Here is a 23012-nt window from a genome sequence, read left to right as displayed (position 1 = left end):
CCACCACAAATTACCGAACCTTCATTACGTGTATGACAGTAATCCAGATCGTGAAAAAGGGGGAAGATCCTGATGGTCATCTCAATGAAAGCATCAGCATTATTTCGAATGGTGTTTCATAGTCACAGACCATGGGATAATGCAAAAGATGAAACCAAAACCCATTCTACAAACTTGTCAGAACATCCATAAATCATTTTGAGGATAAGGAGATACCACAGGCATGGATATATTAGCAGCCTGACCAAATTGAAGAAAATGCAAGTAACCTGCTGGTAACCAAAAGCACATCTACCTGTATTCAGCTAATTAGTAATACATGGTATAATATTACCAAAGTGCAAAAAAAAAAAAATCAGCATTGGAAGTTCTTTTCCTGACATTTAAGTCTGCTTGAAATTATATTCTATTTCCCTCTCTGTCATGCACACTTAAAAAAACCATAGGATTAGAGGGCTTAGGAGCAGGAGTAAGCCATTCAGCCTTTCGGGCCTGCTTCATCATTTAATAAGATCATGGTCTGATTATGGTCTCAACTCCACTTTCCTGCCCGCCCCCATAACCTTTACTCCTTTGTCAATGAAAAATCTATCTAATTCAGCGCATCCTCTGCTTTCTGGAGAAGAGAATTCCACAGACCAACAACCCACAGAGAAAATAATTTTCATCTCCATCTTAAAAGGGACACCACTTGTTCTTAAACTATGTCCCATAGTTCTAGTCTCCCCCACAAGATACATTCTCCCAGTATCAACCCTATCCAGTCCCCTCAGGATCTTATATGTTTCAATAAGATCACCTCATTCCTCTAAACTCCAATGAGTAGAGACCTAACCTTTGTCATAAGATAAGTCCTATATCTCAAGAAGGAACTGCTTCTATTGTAACTTTTGATTCACTACTTTCATGTAATATTTATTCTGGAGAAATCAAAATTTATCCATTACATTTTAATGAATCACTCGGATAACCTTTTATTGCTTAGATCGCAATTTTATCCTTTTTCAAATAAGGAGACCAAACCCTTGATACAAAGTTCAACTGAAAAAAGCTTTTTACATTTGTCTCCCAGCTCGATTTGAAATAATTTAAAGAATACTGTGCAGAGACTGTGAAAAACTGCATTGTAGAGATTGGGCTGAACTAAATTCATCCCGTGAAGCTATGCACACTGAAAAAGAATTTGAGTTATCAGATTGCTTCATTAAAAATGAAAAGGAAAAGTTTTGACAGTTGTTCCACAATAGATATTACATAAAAATAGTGAGTCAAAAATTGGGAAGTGTGCACATATTTTATAAAAATATAACTTCTATTTATTCCTATATTACATCTTTAACATAATAAAACATCCGAAAGCACTTCACGGGAGCATCATAAAACAAAATACGACACTGAGTCATATAAGGAGATATTAGGGGAGATGAATAAAAGTTTGGTCAAAGGTTTTAAGAAAGGACTTCAAGGAGGAAAGCAAGGTAGAGAGTTAGAGAGGAAATTCCAGAGTCAGCAACTGACGCCATAGCCACTTATGGTGGAACGATTAAAGTATGGGATACTCAAGAGTCCAGAATTAGATGTGTGCAGATATCTTGGACAGTTGTGAAGCTGAAGGAGATTATAGAGATAGGGAGGATTTCAAAACATGGATGACTGAGAGCCAATGTAGATCAGCAAGCAGCGAGGCATCAGGGGAATGGAATTTGGTGCGAGTTAAGACTCTGGCAGCAGAATTTTGATTGCAAGTTTATGGAGCCCAGACAAGGGGTGAATCAGAATAGTCAAGTCTAGACGTAACAAAGGCATTGAGAGTTTCAGTAGCAGATGAGCTGAATCAGGGGTGAGCTTGTGCAATGTTGCAGAGATGGAAATAGGTAGTTTTGGTGATGGGCAACTATGTGATCATAAGCTTATCGTGAAGTCAAATGTGATAGCAAGATTGCGAACAGGTTGGCTTAATCTCAGGCTGTTTCCAGGGAGAGGCATGGAGTTGGTAGCTAGAACGGAGTTTGAAGTAGGGACCAAATACAATGGCTTCAGTTTTCTCAAAATCCAATTGGGGAAAACTTGTACTCGTTCACTTCTGGACGTCAGATAAGCCATCTGAAAATTTAGTAACAGTGAAGAAGTAGAGGAAGCTGGTGGTGAGGTGCTATGTGTAGTCAGTGTACAAGTGAAAACTAATGCTGTTTTTAGATGATGATGCCAAACGACACGGTAGAGCTGGGTGTCGTTGCATACATGTGATACCATCCATCTCAATCGTTCCAGAGATCCCCAGCATCACAGATGCCAGTCTTTAGCCCATTCAATTCACTCCACGTGATATACATAAAAACATACATAGAAAATAGAAGGAGTAGGCTTTTCGGCCCTTTGAGCCTGCTTCACCATTCATTATCATCATGGCTGATCATCAAATTCAATATTCTTGTCCTGCTTTCCCCCCTATATCCCTTTAGCCAAGAGCTATATCTAATTCCTTCTTGAAATCACACAACGTTTTGGCCTCAACTACTTTCTGTGGTAGTGAATTCCACAGAATTATCGTTCTTTGGGTGAAGACATTTCTCCTCACCTCAGTCCTCAAAGATTTATCCCTTATCCTCAAATGATAATCCCTAATTCTGGGCTCCCCCACCATTGGGAAAACTCTTTCTGAATCTACCCTGTCTAATCCTGTTAGAATTTTATGTTTCTGTGAGATCCCCTCTCACTCTTCTAAACTGCAACGAATATAATTCTAACCGATTTAGTCTCTCCTCGTATGACAGGAGCAGGAGGTAGTTATCATGGACAAAATGAACTTAGACAGGGCATGACCTTGATCTTAGTGACACAGAAGTCCATGGATTCCTTGCAGTTATTGTTAGAGGTGAGGGAAGAGAGGACAGAGAAAGAGGTTTAAGAGGGTTTGCTGGAAGGAAAAGAAGCCACGAATTATCATTGCAATCCAGGACGATCCTGGAAAAGTGAGCATTTTTAGCAGAAGAAATCAGGACATGATAATGTTTTAAGTGATCTGATCATGGATGGTTAAACCAATTATCTGGCGTACATTTCCACGTCTGCAATTTTAACTTAAGGGAGTAGAGATGGCCAGGGTGAGAGAGAGCCATGGTTTTACTGGGGACTAAGGAATCAAAGGTGAAGGCGAGAGTGTTGGTTAATAAAACATTCATTGCAGAAATGTTGTGGAGAATGGAGGGTCAAAGGCTAAACAACTGGGATTTTCAAAGTACAGTTGTAAATGAATTATGGGGGGGGCGGCACTGTGGTTAGCACTGCTGCCTCATGGCGGCGAGGACACGGGTTCAATCCAGGCCCGGGTCATTGTCCATGTGGAGTTTGCACATTCTCCTCTTGTCTGCGTGGGTCTCACCCCCCACAACCCAAAGATGTGCAGGGTAGGTGGATTGGCCACACTAAATTTCCTCTTAATTGGATCAAAAAAAAAGGTAAATGACTTATGGGATACTTTTTCCAGGGACATAGACAGAAGGAGGCAGGATTGTGGCATGTAAGGGGTAATCGATTGGTGAGTGATATAAGGAAGTGATCAGGGATGGTCTTATCGGTAATCGATACAATGGGATTAGTAAGACAATGTGAGATGGCAAGGTCAATGGGGGAGTGGGGGGTGCATGAATATGGGTTTGGGGAGTTTACATGGAGGGAAAGATAAAAGAAGGATCAGAGAGGGTGGTGAATTCATAGGAGAAGGTACACAATTAGTTGCGATGGAGGTTGAAATCACCAAGGATGGGAAATAGTTTGTTGCAGAGGCTGATGGAGGAAAGCAGTGAAGATATTGGTTATATTCATTATACTTAAAAGGGCAATAGAGAATGATAATTTTAAAAGAGATGCAAGAGGGGTAGAACAAGGTGAGATGCGGTAAAGAAGAGAAAGTGACAGTGGAGAAGGGGAGTCAACAAAAGGTAAGATTTGGTGATGAAAGCGATACTGCATTACACCAGTCTTGGCAGGACAAGTGGTGGAAGGTGTTCGCAAGAATGCTTCATTAAGGGAAAAGGTTACCTTTTCCTTTAAGCCATTACCTTTCTGTTAAGGCAATGATGTCAATGCAATCATCCACAATAAGTTAATGGATGGCAAGGGCCTTGTTCGCAAGTGAACAGAGCTTTGGAGGCAAACGTTTAGAGGGGTAGTGAGGGCTAATCTGCTGGCAGAATCCACAGGGTGAGCAGTGCGAGGGGCAAGTTGAACAGGAGGTAGATAGGCAAGATTAGACCGCACAGGTGCAGTAAGTGGAAAGGTCATTGAGAAAGCGAGGGGGATGGGGTTGCTGCTCATAATGAGCCAGTGCCTGGATGAGCCGGTTAGAAGATGCCAAGAGAGGCACAGAGGGAAACTGTAGTTTTATCTCAAAGAGTCAAACTTTGGATGGCAGCATGAGAGCAGAAACACTGAGGTGTAATGAAGTGTTGTTGTAAGGAATTGGGAGGGCACAGTACCAAAACATGGAAAAGTGAAGGAGGCATGACAATAGAAGCAAGGTCTTGGAGGGGTACAGAGAGAAGTTAAAAAGAGCATAGAAAGAGCAAAAATGTAAGTTGATTGAGGGGCTCAGGTAAGGGTGTCTGCCAAATCTCATACCCCAAATGTACGCCATGAAAGTTCAAGTTACCGAAGTTACACATAAACACACACACACACTATACCCATTTTATTTGCCCATTATATTTCACGGATGGAATGTTGCTGATGCGATTACGGCTATTAGAATTAGAACAGTCTACCCAAGAACTTGTTTTGGAACAAAAATTGCAATCCTCACATTTAGTCATTGTCATTCTGTAAAAGTATACGCCACACACTGAGCAAAGTGCCTTATTCAGCTCGTAAAAATCAGAGGGCTTGTTTGGGGAAATGGACAGGAACACCCCTTGCCCGAGAAAGGATCCCCATGTTAGGCTGCCCTAAGACTTTGAATAACTGTACAGATATGCAAAGAGAGGGTGACACAACTTGTCTGAAAATTATAAAAATTACTGCATTCTGATATGGGATAGGATTATGCTGATGCTGAGCAAATTTTAAGCTTTCTGTGCTTGCCTATTTGGGGCAAGGACATTACTATCTTAATTCCAGGGCGACTTTGTACAGAATTCAGGACCAAGTGCCTCCCTACTTGTTGAGGCACCAGATCACTGTGGTGTTTTGTATCCACAGGAAGACTTACCTTCATATTGTAGATGGAAGTGCTGTGTTTCAACGAGACTGCTCCAAGTTCCAACCTGTTGTTGTGCCAGGTGGATTGAAATGATGTTCAGGTTCCCTGTACCCAGGTGGAAATCCTATCCAGAGAGGGAAGCATCAGTGATCAGGATGACAAGTAGGCAGGGTATGCAAATGCTACCCGCCAGAATATTGCCTTTGATTACCACCATTATGTTTCTGCTGGTGCAGAACCAGAGGAACTACAGTCCCCCAATGAGTTGCTACTAAAAGTATAAGAGGGATATATCGGTTTTGTCTTGCTGCATCTGCTATTCCATAATACATATTTAATACTTCAGCCAATTAGTTTGGGCTGACACTTTGAACAGAACTTCTCTTATGTGGCACGCCAATTATATCATAAACATTAAACATTCCCTATTCATATATGTGGAGCAGAACTTCATGACCGAGATAACTTCATAATTGACTCTATAAAATGTTCAATCATCAACTACCCAATAATTTGTATATAAGCCCATCAACAGAGAACAATTGAAAAACACCAGAGAGGATTCTGATACCTTTCGTTATAACTCTATTATTACCAGAATATATTTTTCACTCCTCCCACCCATTATTGATGTAAGTGTATTTGGACCATCAATGTACCACTGAACGTCTGCATATTTAGCGCAACTGGCATCGCTCCTCAGCTGCTGGCTTAGGTCTTGTCCATCATACCATATGTTAAAATTCTACTGCACTCAAGAATTTGATGTGTGACAAAAACATTTTTCCCCACTCTGATCTGGTGCCAGGTTGCTTGAAAAAAAAAAAGTGATTTCTGATAAGAAATCCAGATGTCATAACTATCTGTATCCAAAATAGAAAGGATTTGAAATTGTAGGCAAAATATTTGGCCCACATCACAGATAATAAACAAAAACAGAAAATACTGGACAATCTCAGCAGGTCTGACAGCATCTGTGGAGAGAAAAGGGAGCTAACATCGAGTCTGGGTGACTCTTTGTCAAAGTTGGAGAGAACTGGAAATGGGGGTCAGATTTATACTGTAGTGGGAGCGGTGGGGTGGATAGGGGGTCAGCGATAGGTGGAGATTGACATAGATGTTGAGGACAGAAGATAAAAGCAATGTAAATAGTGCTGATTAAGGCTAAGAAGGGTGCTGATAGTGGCACATAATGAGATTTAAATGTGTGAATGGCAGAACAAAGGGCAACGTCATATCTCTCTTTCCAAGTGCTATCACCCACTCCCACGGTCTTTCGTTGAAATAAACCTAGATATTGCTCTACTTTTGCAAAAAGATTTTAGAAACTTTTTGAAAAGCCAAAAGGATGGTGAGGAGTAGGAAGATAGGTAAGGAAGAGAAGGCTGAGGAGGAAAATAAATTTTATTTATATAGCAGCTTTCACAACCGTAAAATCTCAAGGCACTTTATTGTAAGTGAAGTACTTTTTGAAGTGTAGTCACTGCTGCAAAGTAGGAAATGCAGCAACCAATTTGTACACAACAATGTCCAACAAACAACAATGCGACAATGACCAGATAACTTGTTTTTAGTTATGTTTATTGAGGGATAAATGTTCATCAGGACATCGGAGATTGTCCACTCTTCTTTGAAATAATTCTGTGGGACCTTTTACATCCACACAAGTTGGCAGACAGGAGCTTCAGTTTGATGCCTCATCTGAAAGACATCTCCCAACAGTGTATGCACTGAAGTACCAGCCTAGGTTACATGCTCATTTTTTTGGTGTTGGGACGAATTCACAACCTCTGATGCAGTATGCTACCAACTGCGCCACAACTGACATAAGACATGTGAAGTAGTGGGTGAGGAAAAAGATGAGCAGAAGGTGAAGAGGAGAAGGAAGATTATGTAGCGGGAGGTGATATGGAGAAGGAAGAACAACTTGCAATATGTCTTCAATGTGAAAAAAAGTCCTAAAGTTCCTCACAGCTTGGGATAAGGAGGTCAGTCAGCAAGTCAGGAGTTTAGAAGGCGGTAACAGGTGTTGAATATGGGTTTTGAGAAGGGCTATTAAAAGAGTGGAGTAAAGAGGAGGGAGGTTCAAAGGAGGGAATTTCAGAGGGCAGGACCCATCAGTGGAGAACTTTGTCACCAATACTGGAGAAAGGCAGAAAAGTGTGTTTTGGGAGATTTTGAAATGAAGTCATTGATTGATCCGAGGATGAAGACTTTATAGTTAATGCAATAGAAGGATGGGAGTTGATGTAGATCAATGAGAATGAGATTGATGGGCTTGCATCACTTATTATGGGAAAGATACACAAAGCAGAGTTTGGAACAACTTGGAGTTCATGGACAGTGGAAGATGGGAGGTTAACCAAGGATTTTGGGAGAATTGAATCTGGAGAGAGGACATATGAGAATTTCTCAGTGACAAAAGGGTTTACTAAGCAAAGATAGACAATAGTGTAAAGATGTGTAAATAACTTTGTGATTGAAAAGTTAGGAATTCTTAAATTCAGCTCAGAGTTGAACAGGATACAATAACCAGACATGGGCAGATAGGTTTGGTGAAAAAATAAGGGAAGATCAAAGATGATGGTTCTGTATTTTCTTAATGTTGAACTGGATTAAGTTATAGCTCAATCAGGACTGGATATTCAGATGAGTTATTTGACAGCTAAGCCACTGTCATGAGGTTGAGGAGGTGGGAGAAATATAGAGCTAGATGTCATCAGTGTACATACGGAATCTGACTCCATGATCATTGCATGTATAACTTCTAATATTAAGACCACTGTTGAATTAAATTTGAGAACAATGAACGGAATCCTTTCAAAGAAACAATAGGCAGAAATGGCTGTATTAAGGTAAACGTTTGGCTGTATTAAGGCCTTAAACTCTTTGGAGATAGATGCTAAACTTAACGACCTTTGTAATCTGGATCAGGGCCCAATCAGCTATGTTCTTTTCAACTATTAGCTCATAAGGAATGTTGCTTACAATTTCCATTCTTGCTATTGAAAGTTCCATATAAATTATAGCTTAGAAAGAGAGGTTTTAAGAAATAAATCACAAGGTAGGAAGAAAGATGCATTTTTTTAAGGAATGCTGTGACACACTTTCTTCATTATATTTTTGCTTTTCAAAATTTTTGCTTGTCCCAGAGGCAGGAACATATAGTACAGTACAATTCTACAAGAGGAAACGCATCCAGCAACTTGCTCAAGTGATGTGGACAGTAAATGTCGTCTGCGCATTCAACCAATGGCACCATAGTCCATCTCTGTCCTCACTCAAGAGTCCATACTGTTTTTTTAAAAAAAAAAGTTTACTCAGTAGTAACCAGAATTGCAAACATAAGAACATAAGAACTAGGAGCAGGAGTAGGCCATCTGGCCCCTCGAGCCTGCTCCTCCATTCAATTAGATCATGGCTGATCTTTTGTGGACTGAGCTCCACTTTCAGGTACGAACACCATAACCCTTAATCCCTTTATTCTTCAAAAAACTATCTATCTTTATCTTAAAAACACTTAATGAAGGAGCCTCTACTGCTTCACTGGGCAAGGAATTCCATAGATTCACAAGACTTTGGGTGAAGAAGTTCCTCCTAAACTCAGTCCTAAATCTACTTCCCCTTATTTTGAGGCTATGCCCCTTAGTTCTGCTTTCACCCGCCAGTGGAAACAACCTGCCTGCATCTATCCTATCTATTCCCTTCATAATTGTATATGTTTCTATAAGATCCCCCCTCATCCTTCTAAATTCCAACGAGTACAGTCCCAGTCTACTCAACCTCTCCTCGAAATCCAACCCCTTCGGCTCTGGGATTAACCTAGTGAATCTCCTCTGCACACCCTCCAATGTCAGTACATCCTTTCTTTTTTTTTAAAATAATTTTTATTAAAGGTTTTCATAAAATATCAATAACAAAATGAGAAAGAAAAAAGAACCCAACAGGGTTAAGTACAAAACACAATCTAAAAAAGCAACCCCCCAAACCCCTCCCCCCCGTACATAAATACTAAATTAACATTAACACCCCGACTTAACACAACAGGTGTATACACCCCCTCAAATCCTCCAGTGTAAATAACATAAACAAAAATAAAGTAAACCCCCCCTCCCCCCGAGCTGCTGCTGCCATTGACCAATGTCTATCGTTCTGCCAGAAAGTCTAAGAACGGTTGCCACCGCCTAAAGAACCCTTGTACCGACCCTCTCAAGGCGAATTTCACCCTCTCCAATTTAACGAACCCTGCCATATCGCTGATCCAGGATTCCACGCTTGGGGGCCTCGCATCTTTCCACTGAAGGAGAATCCTTCGCCGGGCTACCAGGGACGCAAAGGCCAGAATTCCGATCTCTTTCGCCTCCTGCACTCCCGGCTCCTCTGCCACCCCAAATATTGCGAGCCCCCAGCCCGGTCTGACCCTGGATCCTACCACCCTCGACACCGTCCTCGCTACACCCTTCCAAAATTCCAACAGCGCTATGCATGCCCAGAACATATGGGTGTGATTTGCTGGGCTCCCTGAGCTCCCTGTCCTCACCCCCAAAGAACCGGCTCATCTTTGTGTGCAGCACCTTAAACTGTATGAGGCTGAGCCTCGCGCTCGAAGAGGAAGAATTCACCCTCCCTAGGGCATCTACCCACCTCCCGTCTTCGATCTCCTCTCCCAACTCCTCCTCCCACTTACCGTTCAACTCCTCCCACTAACTTTTCAACTCCACCACCGAGGCCTCCTCCTCCTCCTGCATCACCTGGTAAGTATCCGAGATCTTCCCCACTCCCACCCACCCCCCAGAGAGCACCCCGTCCTGTACTGTGTGTGGCAGTAGCCGCGGGAATTCCACCATCTGCCGTCTGGCAAACGCCCTTACATGTAAGTACCTGAAAGTGTTCCGGGGGGGGGGGGGGGGGGGGGGCGCGTACTTCTCCTCCAGCTCACCAAAGCTCACGAACTTCCCGTCCACAAACAGGTCCCCCAACTTTCGTATCCCTGCCCTGTGCCACCCCAAAACCCCTCCACCTGTTCTTCCTGGGGCGAACCGGTGGTTCCCCCGTAATGGGGTCCACGCCGAGGCCCCAACTTCCCCCCTATGCCGCCTCCACTGCCCCCAAATTTTGAGGGCCGCCACCACCACTGGGCTCGTGGTATACCTCCTTGGAGGGAGCGGCAGCGGTGCCGTTGCCAGCGCCCCCAGATTCGTACCCACACAGGACGCCCCCTCACCCTCCATCACCCACTTGCGCACCATCGTCGCATTGGCGGCCCAGTAGTACCCACAGAGGTTGGGCAGCGCCAGCCCCCCCCCTTATCTCTACTCCGCTCCGTGAACACCCTTCTCACCCTCGGAGTCCCTCGCGCCCACACAACCCCATTATACTCCTGTTAACCCGCCTGAAAAAAGCCTTCGGGATAAACAGGGGGAGGCACTGGAACAGGAACAAAAACCTTGGGAGCACCGTCATTTTGATTGACTGCACCCTACCCGCCAAGGACAAGGGCAACACGTCCCACCTCTTGAACTCCTCCATTTGCTCCACCAGCCTTGTAAAGTGAAGCCTACGCAGGGCCCCCCAGCTCCTGGCCACCTGGACCCCCAAATATCTGAAACTCCTCTCCGCCCTTTTTAGTGGGACCTCGCCAACCCCCCTCTCCTGGTCCCCTAGCTGAACTACGAACAGCCTCGCGCTTCCCCATATTGAGCTTGCACCCCGAAAAGTCCCCGAATTCCCTAAGGATCCTCATTACCTCTGGCATTCCTCCCACCGTGTCCGCCACATACAGCAGCAGGTCGTCCGCATAAAGCGACACCCTATGCTCCTCCCCACCCCGCACCAACCCTCTCCAGTTCCTCGACTCTCTCAGTGCCATAGCCAGGGATTAAATCGCCAGTGCGAAGAGCAGGGGGGACAGGGAACACCCGTCTCGTCCCTCGGTGCAACCGAAAGTACTCGGACCTCCTCCTATTTGTGGCCGCACTCGCCATCGGGACCTCATACAACAGCCTAACCCACCTGACAAACCCCTCCCCAAACTCGAACCTCTTCAACACCTCCCACAGGTACTCCCACTCTACCCTATCGAAGGCTTTCTCAGCGTCCATCGCCACCACTATCTCCGCCTCTCCGCCTCCCCCCCTCCCTCGCCGGCATCATGATAACGTTCAAAAGCCTCCACACATTCACGTTCAACTGTCTCCCCTTCACAAACCCCGTCTGGACTTCATGGTTGATCTGCGGCACACAATCCTCAATCCTCGTGGCTAAAACCTTCGCCAGCACCTTGGCATCTACATTTAGCAAGGAAATCGGTCTGTAAGACCCACATTGCAGGGGATCCTTGTCCCGCTTCAGGATCAAGGAGATCAGTGCCCGGGACATCGTCGGGGGTAAAGCCCCCCCCCCCTTGCCTCATTAAAGGTCCTAACTAACAGCGGGCCCAACAGGTCCATATATTTTTTATAGAACTCGACCGGGAAACCGTCCGGCCCCTGTGCCTTCCCCGTCTGCATGCTTCCTATCCCTTTGATCAGCTCCTCCAGCCCAATCGGGGCCCCCAGTCCCTCTTCCACCTTTGGAAACCTCAATTGGTCCAGGAAACGGCCCATCCCTCCCTCCTCCCGTGGGGGCTCGGATCGGTACAATTCCTCGTAGAAGTCCCTGAAGACCCCATTGATGCCAACCCCACTCCGCACCACGCTCACTCCCCTGTCCTTAACTCCCCCGATCTCCCTAGCTGCGTCCCGCTTCCGAAGCTGATGCGCCAGCATCCAGCTTGTCTTTTCCCCATACTCATAGACCGCCGCCTGGACCTTCCTCCACTGCACCTCTGCCTTCCTGGTGGTCACCAGGTCGAATTCGGCCTGGAGGCTGCGCCTCTTCCTCAACAATCCTTCCTCAGGCTCTTCCGCATACCTCCTGTCTACCCTCACCATCTCCCCCACCAGCCTCTCCCTCTCCCCCTGCTCCTTGTGGGCCCTAATGGAGATCAGCTCTCCCCTCATCACCGCCTTCAGTGCCTCCCATACCATTCCCACTCGGACCTCCCCGTTGTCGTTGGTCTCCAAGTACCTCTCTATTCTTCCTCGGACCCGCTCGCTCACCTCCTCGTCCGCCAACAGCCCCACCTCCAAGCACCACAGCGGGCGCTGGTCCCTCTCCACCCCCATCTCCAAGTCCACACAATGCGGGCGTGGTTCAAAATGGCTATTGCCGAATACTCGGTATCCTCTACTCTTGCTATCAGCGCCCTACTCAAAATGAAAAAGTCGATCCGAGAATAAGCCTGATGGACATGTGAGAAGAATGAAAATTCCCTAGCCCCCGGCCTTGCAAATCTCCAAGGGTCCACCCCTCCCATTTGGTCCATAAATCCCCACATAAATCTAGCCGCCGCCGGCTTCCTACCCGTCCTAGACCTGGAGCGATCCAGTGCCGGATCCAACACAGTGTTAAAGTCTCCCCCCCATTATCAGGCCCCCCACTTCCAAATCTGGGATCCGACCCAACATGCGCCGCATAAAACCCGCATCGTCCCAGTTCGGAGTACACATTGACCAGTACCACGCTCTCTCTCCCTGCAACTTACCACTTACCATTATGTACCTACCGCCATTATCTGCCACAATGCTCGACGCCTCGAATGACACCTTCTTTCCCACCAAGATCGGCACCCCTCGATTTTTGGCATCTAGCCCCGAGTGAAACACCTGACCTACCCACCCTTTCCTCAGTCTTACCTGGTCTGCCACCTTCAGGTGTGTCTCCTGGAGCATAACCACATCTGCCTTGAGCCCCTTCAGATGCGCGAATACGCGGGCCCGCGAAACCGGCCCATTCAGTCCCCTTACATTTCAGGTTATCAGCCGGATCAGTGGGCTACCCGCCCCCCTCCCCCGCCCCCTCCGACTAGCCATGACCCCTCCTCGGCCAGCCACGCGCCCGCACCCCACGCCCGGCCCGTTCCCGACAGCGGCATACCCCCGTCTCGAACCCCCCCACTCGCTCCAGCTCCTCCTTGACCTTAGCAGCAGCAACTCGATTCCCCCCACCCACCCCCCTCCCCCGGCTAGGACCCATCCTAGCTGGTTTACTCCCCCCATTGCACTTCCGCAAGTCAACTGACTCCTGCTGACCCCGGCCACTCCCGCCTCCCCTTCGACTCCTCCCATTGTGTGGCACACCCTCCTCTCCCGCTCCCCATCCACAGTCTCTCCCCCTCCCCCCTCCGTTCTAAGCACGGGAAAGAATCCTCGCTTCCCCGCCCCGCCCCCCCCACAGTCTTCCGCGCGGGAAAAAAGCCGGCGCTCTCCACCTACCAGTCCCCGCCACCAACCAAAACAGTGCCCAACCCGCCCCATCCACCCTCCCCAACCCGAAAGAGAAAAACACAGAGAAAAAGAAACCCAAAACAATGCAAAGGCCCCCCCCCCCACCCCGAACCAAAAATAGGCATAATATATCCACCGCAGTCCCCAATCGCCCATCCCGACCCTCAGTCTGTGTCCAGCTTCTCGTCTGAACAAAGGCCCACGCCTCCTCCGGAGACTCAAAATAATGGTGCCGGTCCTTGTAGGTAACCCACAGTCGCGCCAGCTGCAACATGCCAAACTTCACCCCCTTCCTGTGCAGCACCGCCTTCGCTCGATTGTACCCGGCCTTCCTCTTCGCCACCTCCGCACTCCAGTCCTGATATATCCGAACCTCCGCGTTCTCCTACCTGCTGCTCCTCTCCTTCTTGGCCCACCTGAGCACACACTCCCGATCGACGAACCGATTGAACCGCACCAGCACCGCCCGCGGAGGCTCGTTAGCCTTGGGCCTCCTCGCCAACACTCTATGGGCCCCTTCCAGCTCCAGGGGCCCCTGGAAGGACCCCGCTCCCATCAGCGAGTTTAACATGGTGACCACATAGGCCCCCACATCCGGCCCCATCAGCCCCTCCGGGAGGCCCAGAATCCGCAGATTCTTCCGCCTCGACCGATCTCCATTTCCTCGAACCGCTCCTGCCAATTCTTGTGGAGCGCCTCGTGCGCCTCCACCTTTACCGCCAGGCCTACGATCTTGTCCTCATTGTCAGAGATCTTTTGTCGAGCTTCTCGGATCGCAACCCCCTGGGCCGTCTTTGTCTCCAGCAGCTTATCAATAGAAGCGTTCATCAGCTCTAGCAGGTCCGTTTTAATCTCTCTGAGGCAGCGCTGGATACCCTCCTGTTGCTCCTCCGCCCACTGCCTCCACGCTGCCTGGTCTCCGCCCGCCGCCATTTTGTCCTTCTTCCCTCCCTTCTTCTGGTCCACCACCACCTTTTTGTCGCCCTGCTCCTAGTTAAAGCCGTATACTGACGGGGAGCGATTATTAACTCCTTTCCACACCGGGAAACGTCGAAAAAGTGCCCTTGGGGGCCCTGAAAAGAGCCCAAAAGTCCATTCCAAGCAGGAGCCACCGAATGTGCGACCTAGCTCTGCATAGCCGCACCCGGAGGTCCAGTACATCCTTTCTCAAGTAAGGAGACCAAAACTGAACACAATACTCCAGGTGTGGCCTCACTAACACCTTATACAATTGCAGCATAACCTCCCTAGTCTTAAACTCCATCCCTCTAGCAATGAAGGACAAAATTCCATTTGCCTTCTTAATCACCTGTTGCACCTGTAAACCAACTTTTTGCAACTCATGCACTAGCACACCCAGGTCTCTCTGCACAGCAGCATGTTTTAATATTTTATCATTTAAATAATAATCCCTTTTGCTGTTATTCCTACCAAAAGGATAACCTCACATTTGTCAACATAGTATTCCATCTGCCAGACCCTAGCCCATTCACTTAGCCTATCCAAATCCCACTGCAGACTTCCAGTATCCTCTGCACTTTTTGCTTTGCCACTCATCTTAGTGTCGTCTGCAAACTTGGACACATTGCCCTTGGTCCCCAACTCCAAATCATCTATGTAAATTGTGAACAATTGTGGGCCCAATACTGATCCCTGAGGGACACCACTAGCTACTGATTGCCAACCAGAGAAACACCCATTAATCCCCACTCTTTGCTTTCTATTAATTAACAAATCCTCTATCCATGCTACTACTTTACCCTTAATGCCATGCATCTTTATCTTATGCAGCAACCTTTTGTGTGGCACCTTGTCAAAGGCTTTCTGGAAATCCAGATATACCACATCCATAGGCTCCCCGTTATCTACCGCACTGGTAATGTCCTCAAAAAATTACACTAAATTAGTGAGGCACGACCTGCTCTTTATGAACCCATGCTGCGTCTGCCCAATGGGACAATTTCCATCCAGATGCCTAGCTATTTCTTCCTTGATGATAGATTCCAGCATCTTCCCTACTACCAAAGTTAAGCTCACTGGCCTATAATTACCCACTTTCTGCCTACCTCCTTTTTTAAACAGTGGTGTCACATTTGCTAATTTCCAATCGGCCGGGACCACCCCAGAGTCTAGTGAATTTTGGTAAATTATCACTAGTGCATTTGCAATTTCTCTAGCCATCTCTTTTCGCATCTGGGATGCATTCCATCAGGGCCAGGAGACTCGTCTACCTTTAGCCCGATTAGCTTGCCCATCACTACCTCCTTAGTGATAACAATCCTCTCAAGGTCCTCACCTGTCATAGCCTCATTTCTATCAGTCACTGGCATGTTATTTGTGTCTTCCACTGTGAAGACCGACCCAAAAAACCTGTTCAGTTCCTCAGCCATTTCCTCATCTCCCATTATTAAATCTCCCTTCTCATCCTCTAAAGGACCAATATTTACCTTAGCCACTCTTTTTTGTTTTATATATTTGTAGAAACTTTTATTATCTGTTTTTATATTCTGAGCAAGTTTGCTCTCGTAATCTATCTTACTCTTCTTTATAGCTTTTTTAGTAGCTTTCTGTTGCCCCCTAAAGATTTCCCAGTCCTCTAGTCTCCCACTAATCTTTGCTACTTTGTATGCTTTTTCCTTCAATTTGATACTCTCCCTTATTTCCTTAGATATCCACGGTTGATTTTCCCTCTTTCTACCGTCCTTCCTTTTTGTTGGTATAAACCTTTGCTGAACAGTGAAAAATCGCTTGGAAGGTTCTCCACTGTTCCTCAACTGTTTCACCATAAAGTCTTTGCTCCCAGTCTACCTTAGCTAGTTCTTCTCTCATCCCATTGTAATCTCCTTTGTTTAAGCACAAAACACTAGTGTTTGAATTTACCTTCTCACCCTCCATCTGTATTTTAAATTCCACCATATTGTGATCGCTCCTTCTGAGAGGATCCCAAACGATGAGATCCTGAATCAATCCTGTCTCATTACACAAGACCAGATCTAGGACCGCTTGTTCCCTCCTAGGTTCCATTACAACTGTTCTAGGAAACTATCGCAGATACATTCTATAAACTCCGCCTCAAGGCTGCCTTGACCGACCTGGTTAAACCAATCGACATGTAGATTAAAATCCCCCATGATAACTGCTGTACCATTTCTACATGCATCAGTTATTTCTTTGTTTATTGCGTGCCCCACCATAATGTTACTATTTGGTGGCCTATAGACTACTCCTATCAGTGACTTTTTCGCCTTACTATTCCTGATTTCCACCCAAACGGATTCAACCTTATCCTCCATAGCATCGATGTCATCCCTTACTATTGCCCGGATGTAATCCTTAAATAACAGAGCTACACCACCTCCCTTACCATCCACTCTGTCCTTCCGAATAGTTTGATACCCTCGGATATTTAACTCCCAGTTGTGATCATCCTTTAACCATTTTTCAGTAATGGCCACAAAATCATAATCATTCAAGATGATTTGCGCCATCAACTCAATTACCTTATTCCGAATACTACGAGCATTCAGGTAAAGTACATTTATGTTGGCTTTTTTTTAAACCTCTGTTCTGAATCTTAACACCTCGATCAGTAACCTCTCCTAAGTTATATTTCCTCTTAACTTTTCTCCTAATTTTCCTTGTTGTTGAACCCATAGCTTCATGTAACAACCTGCCACGTCGCTGACCATTAATGTTTTTACTTCCCGTTTTATTCCTTTTAGTATTCCTGGCCCTATTCACTGAGCTCCCCTCAGTCACTGTACCTTGTACTGTCGCCCTTTTTGATTTTTGACTATGGCTTCTCTGCCTTAAACTTTCCCCCCTTACTGCCTTTTGTTTCTGTCCCTGTTGTACTACCTTCCAACTTCCTGCATTGGTTCCCACCCTTCTGCCACATTAGTTTAAACTCTCCCCAACAGCTCTAGCAAACACCCCCCTAGGACATAGGTTCCAGTCCTGCCCAGGTGCAGACCGTCCGGTTTGTACTGGTCCCACCTCCCCCAGTACCGGTTCCAATGCCCCAGGAATTTGAATCCCTCCCTCTTGCACCATCCCTCGAGCCACACATTCATCCTATCTATCCTGACATTCCTACTCTGACTAGCTCATGGCACTGGTAGCAATCCTGAGATTACTACCTTTGAGGTCCTACTTTTTAGTTTAACTCCTAACTCCCTGAATTCAGCTTGTAGGACCTCGGCCGTTTTTAACCTTTATCGTTGGTGCCTATGTGCACCACGACAGCTGGCTGTTTCCCCCCCCCCCCCCACCCCAGAATATCCTGCATCCGCTCCAAGATATCTTTGTCCCTTGTACCAGGGAGGCAACATACCATCCTGGAGTCTCGATTGCGTCCGCAGAACCGCCTGTCTATTCCCCTTACGATTGAGTCCCCTATCACTATAGCCCTGCCATTCTTCTTCTTGCCCAGCTGCGCAGCAGAGCCAGCCACGGTGCCATGAACCTGGCTGCTGCTGCCTTCCCCTGGTGAGCCATCTCCCTCAACAGTATCCAAAGCGGTCTATCTGTTTTGCAGGGAGATGACCGCAGGGGACACCTGCACTGTCGTCCTACTCTTGCTCTGTCTTTTGGTCACCCATTTTCTATTTCCCTCAGTACCTTTCACCTGCGGTGTGACCAACTCGCTAAACGTGCTATCCACAACGTCCTCAGCATCGCGGACGCTCCAAAGTGAGTCCATCCGCAGCTCCAGAGCCGCCAAGAGGTCTAACAGGAGCTGCAACTGGACACACTTCTTGCACATGAAGGAGCCAGGAACTTTAGCTATTCTTTTCTCTCCCTCACCTGGAAACACGGAGGCCAAACTAGATTCTCTGTAAAACTTCCCTTATCACCAATGCTACAGTTATAAAGTAAATTTAGTTAAATCTGGCCCTGAGCCAGATGTCAAAGGAAGACCCCTGGAGAAGGGAGTCTTACCCCATCTCTTCAAAATCAGGCCAGGGTTGAATTCCACCATCCCCCTCCCTCATCAGCCAATTTATACTACACAGTCAGTGGAAACTACTTTGCAATGATTCCAAATGCTGAATTTGAACATTGTGCTGATAATGATGTTGCCCCAGTTGAAACTGGCTGAGTGGAAACCAGAGAATGGGTCTGGTCATTCTAGTTTATTTAGTGCTACACCATGTAGTGCATTTGCCTTCTAACAATGGTCTCCTCATATTTCCTCTCTTAGTACTTCAGCAGAATTGTCACATTTCATTATTAGTACTCCAAAATGCAGGGAAAAATATTCCTTCTTTTTGCAGACGAGATGACTACTTACTTGGATCAAAAGGATGAGGCTGTAGACAGTTCACCACATGGTTGTCAGCTTCCAATAGCATCAATAACTCAGCTGTCTGCCGATCCCAGATGAATATGTGGCCACAGTCTGAGCCACTAATTACATAATAACTACCCCAGAAGTTGGCTTCTTTGATCTGAACCCAAAGACAGTCAATTATCATTGTGTATTCCAACAGCAAAAATGCCTTTTTATATTTTTTAGAAATACAGTTTTACAAGATTTGTTTACCATTGTTCTCGAGTTACGGTGGCCTTTGTATACCATTTTAAATGTAGGTTTTCTTATGTTTTGAGTCTCTAGCTCCTCCATTTCCTTCTTTTCTTTTCTCCTTCTGAATAACTCCTGAATACGGGCAGCTGCAGTACGTCTAAATGTCACGTGTTGTAATTCAGTACAAAGATTAAAATAAAGGAGAAAAATGTTAATTAGTTGTTTCTTTAAAAAAGAATCTCAAAGAAAATGACCTTTCTTGGTCTGTCTGAGCTGTTACAAAGGTCCGTCAATTTCAAAAATAATTAAGCACTGCAGCAACAACTTGTATTTAAGCTTTGCCTTTCGTAATGGAAATAGACAGGAAAAGGGACACTAAGGAGATCTCCATGGAGTTCTCTTTATCCTTTGTAGCAATGTAGTCTTTGCTCGCGAACATTAGATCAGTATGGGCAAACCTTCTCTGTACATGAGGGGTACAAGGTCCACATTCTGCTACATTTACACTGCAGCGCTGCTCAAACTTAAAGAACTGCTTAGTAGATTAGGATGCCATCTACTCAATGGTATAATGTCAAGCCACAAACTTGGGAGCTCCAGGTTTTCGGAATGAGTTCCATAGCGGGTAATGTTTAGTTCTACCTTTAAAATAAGTTCACTCAATATCTCGTCTGAAATAAAGTTACTTTAAGAGATAGGAGTTAAAGAAATCTGTAATTTTAAATAACATAACTGCAATGCCAGTATTCCTAAATTTGAAAACAAAATTAACAAGAATATACATCACATTTCAAATGGAGCCGATTTGTTAGCCATTCTGAGTTTAGTTCTTCATTATAATGAGTATGTTAACTGTTACTTCACATAAAAATACTGAAAATTTCTACGTTTGAAAATAGTACCTCTTCAGACTGGCATTTATACAGTGCTTCAAAATATCCCAAACCACTTCCAGCTAAATAAATAACTTTGAACAGGGAAACACTGCAAGTCACGTTACTCAGAACTAATGCTCCACAAACAACCATAAGATAAAGACTAATGATCTATTTTAGTGGTGTTGGTTCAGTAATAAATATTGTCCAAGATACCAGGAGGACTTCCTCGAACAGTACCAAGGTAAGTTTTACACTGACCTATTTAATATCCCACCTGAAAGATGGCACCTCAGACAGCACTGCACTCCCCGAGTACTGCATTTCCCAAGTGCTGCATTGAAGTATCAACCTAAGTTATGCGCTCAAATCTCTGGAGTTGCGCTTGAACCCAAAACCTTTTGACCCAGAAGTAAGAATGCTACCACTTAACAAAGACTGGCATTTGCCAAAGTGAAACTAAAGGCACAAGCAATTTCAGCTCTATGATGACTGGAATCACAATTTAGCCAATGTGATTTCTGCATTTCGTCATGATTATTTCTTATATATTGACGGGTGACTTTAAATTTGTGTTGTTAAGGCCAGATTTGTTTTGGATACAGTGATGACGTAGCGGTATTAACACTGGACTTGTGATAATTCCAGAGATCCAGGTGATGCTTTGGGGACGAGGGTTCAAATCAAATTAAAAAGTCTAATGATGAAAACAGGGGCTGGTTTAGCACAATGGTCTAAATAGCTGGCTTACAATGCAGAACAATGCCAGCAGTGCGGGTTCAATTCCCGTACTGGCCTCCCCGAACAGGCGCCGGAATGTGGCAACTGGGGGCTTTTCACAGTAACTTCATTGAAGCCTACTTGTGACAATAAACGATTATTACATTATATTATGAAACCACAAGACCAGAAGTAAGCCACTCAGCCCAGGGAATGAAATCTACTGAACTTACCTGGTCTGGCCTACACGTGACTCCAGACCCAGAGCAATGCGGTTGACCCTTAAATGCCCATTGAAATGGCCTTGCAAGCCACTCCATTCAAGGTTAATTAGGGATCGGCAATAAATGTTTTAAGGTACCACAGATATATACAATACATACTTCTTTTTCAGTACCAAAAGCAAGTCATTTAATACAACTTTGATTGCATTTAAAATTTGAAGGAATTGGTGAAAAAGTTAATTTTCAAATGTCATGGTTATTTAAAAAAGTAGAATGCATGACATTGCAAAAGTTAATCAACTGAGACACTGGGCGAAATTCTCCCGAAACGGCGCGATGTCCGCCGACTGGCGCCCAAAACGGCGCCAATCAGACAGGCATCGCGCCGCCCCAAAGGTGCAGAATGCTCTGTATCTTTGGGGGCCGAGCCCCAACATTGAGGGGCTAGGCCAACGCCGGAGGAATTTCCGCCCCGCCAGCTGGCGGAAACGGCCTTTGTTGCCCCGCCAGCTGGCGCGTAAATGACATCCCTGGGCGGCGCATGCGCGGGAGCGTCAGCTGACAGTTTCCCACACATGCGCAGTGGACGGAGTCTCTTCCGCCTCCGACATGGTGGAGACCGTGGCGGAGGCGGAAGGGAAAGAGTGCCCCCACAGCACAGGCCCGCCCGCGGATCGGTGGGCCCCGATCGCGGGCCAGGCCACCGTAGGGGCACCCCCTGGGGCCAGATCGACCCGCGCTCCCCCCCCAGGACCCCGGAGCCCGCCCACGCCGCCTTGTCCCGCCGTTCAAAAGGTGGTTTAATCCACGCCGGCGGGACAGGCAATTTATCGGCGGGACTTCGGCCCATCCGGGCCGGAGAATCCAGCGGGGGGCCCGCCAACCGGCGCGGCCCGATTCCCGCCCCCACCGAATATCCGGTACTGGAGACTTCGGCAACCGGCGGGGGTGGGATTCATGGCAGCCCCTGGTGATTCTCCAACCCGGCGGGGGGTCGGAGAATGACGCCCCTTATGTGCGCTTTTTCACCACATAAATTTAACAAATAACCTCAAAATTTATCCAATGTGTTTAGCAATTTATTTCTAGAACTGCTTACCTTTCAGGCAGCAGATACCCTTTGCCTTGATCTTAAATTGTTCTATTGGTTGCTTATTTTAAAAAAAGTTTCAGGGATTTGAACATGGTACAATCTTTGAGGCAACCATATCAAATGGGAGCTAGGACATTTTTCTGCATGAGTGAAAACAGCATTAAAAAAACATTAATTTTGGGCAGCATGGTGGCGCAGTGGTTAGCACTGCTGCCTCACAGTGCTAAAGGTAGACAAGTCTTCTGGCCCTGATGGAATGCATCCCAGAGTGCTAAAAGAGATGGCTAGGGAAATTGAAAATGCACTAGTGATAATTTACCAAAATTCATTAGACTCTGGGGTGGTCCCGGCGGATTGGAAATTAGCAAACATGACACCACTGTTTAAAAAAGGAGGTAGGCAGAAAGTGGGTAATTATAGGCCAGTTAGCTTAACTTCGGTAGTAGGAAAGATGATGCAATCTATCATCAAGGAAGAAATAGCGAGGCATTTGGATGGAAATTGTCCCATTGGGCAAACGCAGCTTGGGTTTATAAAGGGCAGGTCGTGCCTAACTAATTTAGTGTACTTTTTTGAGGACATTACCAGTGCGGTAGATAACGGGGAGCCAATGGATGTGGTATATCTGGATTTCCAGAAAGCCTTTGACAAGGTGCCACACAAAAGGTTGCTGCATAAGATAAAGATGCATGGCATTAAGGGTAATGTAGTAGCATGGATAGAGGATTGGTTAATTAATAGAAAGCAAAGAGTGGGGATTAATGGGTGTTTCCCTGGTTGGCAATCAGTAGCTAGTGGTGTGTGTTGGGCCCACAATTGTTCACAATTTACATAGATGATTTGGAGTTGGGGACCAAGGGCAATGTGTCCAAGTTTACAGACGACACCAAGATGAGTGGTAAAGCAAAAAGTGCAGAGGATACCGGAAGTCTGCAGAGGGATTTGGATAGGTTAAGTGAATGGGCTAGGGTCTGGCAGATGGAACACAATGTTGAAAAATGTGAGGTTATCCATTTTGGTAGAAATAACAGCAAAAGGGATTATTATTT

General features: G+C 46.0%; 1 protein-coding gene across 5 annotated transcripts in view; it reads right to left on the bottom strand.

Moving 5' to 3' along the window:
- The window catches only part of dcaf6 (ddb1 and cul4 associated factor 6), a 281662-nt gene that overhangs the window by 18922 nt on the left and 239728 nt on the right, over positions 1 to 23012 (bottom strand). For all 5 annotated transcript variants that reach the window (XM_072513816.1, XM_072513817.1, XM_072513818.1 and 2 more), the window contains 2 exons: positions 19070 to 19208; positions 18818 to 18974 (listed from right to left, as the gene is read on the bottom strand). In XM_072513816.1, coding sequence (XP_072369917.1) covers positions 18818 to 18974; positions 19070 to 19208 — 296 coding nt within the window. The remainder of the gene's footprint in view (positions 1 to 18817; positions 18975 to 19069; positions 19209 to 23012) is intronic.

This window comes from Scyliorhinus torazame, chromosome 8 (assembly GCF_047496885.1).
Source record: "Scyliorhinus torazame isolate Kashiwa2021f chromosome 8, sScyTor2.1, whole genome shotgun sequence".
NCBI lineage: Eukaryota > Metazoa > Chordata > Chondrichthyes > Carcharhiniformes > Scyliorhinidae > Scyliorhinus > Scyliorhinus torazame.
The sequence above is the reverse complement of the archived record's forward strand: the minus strand, read 5'-3'. Positions and strand labels throughout refer to the sequence as shown.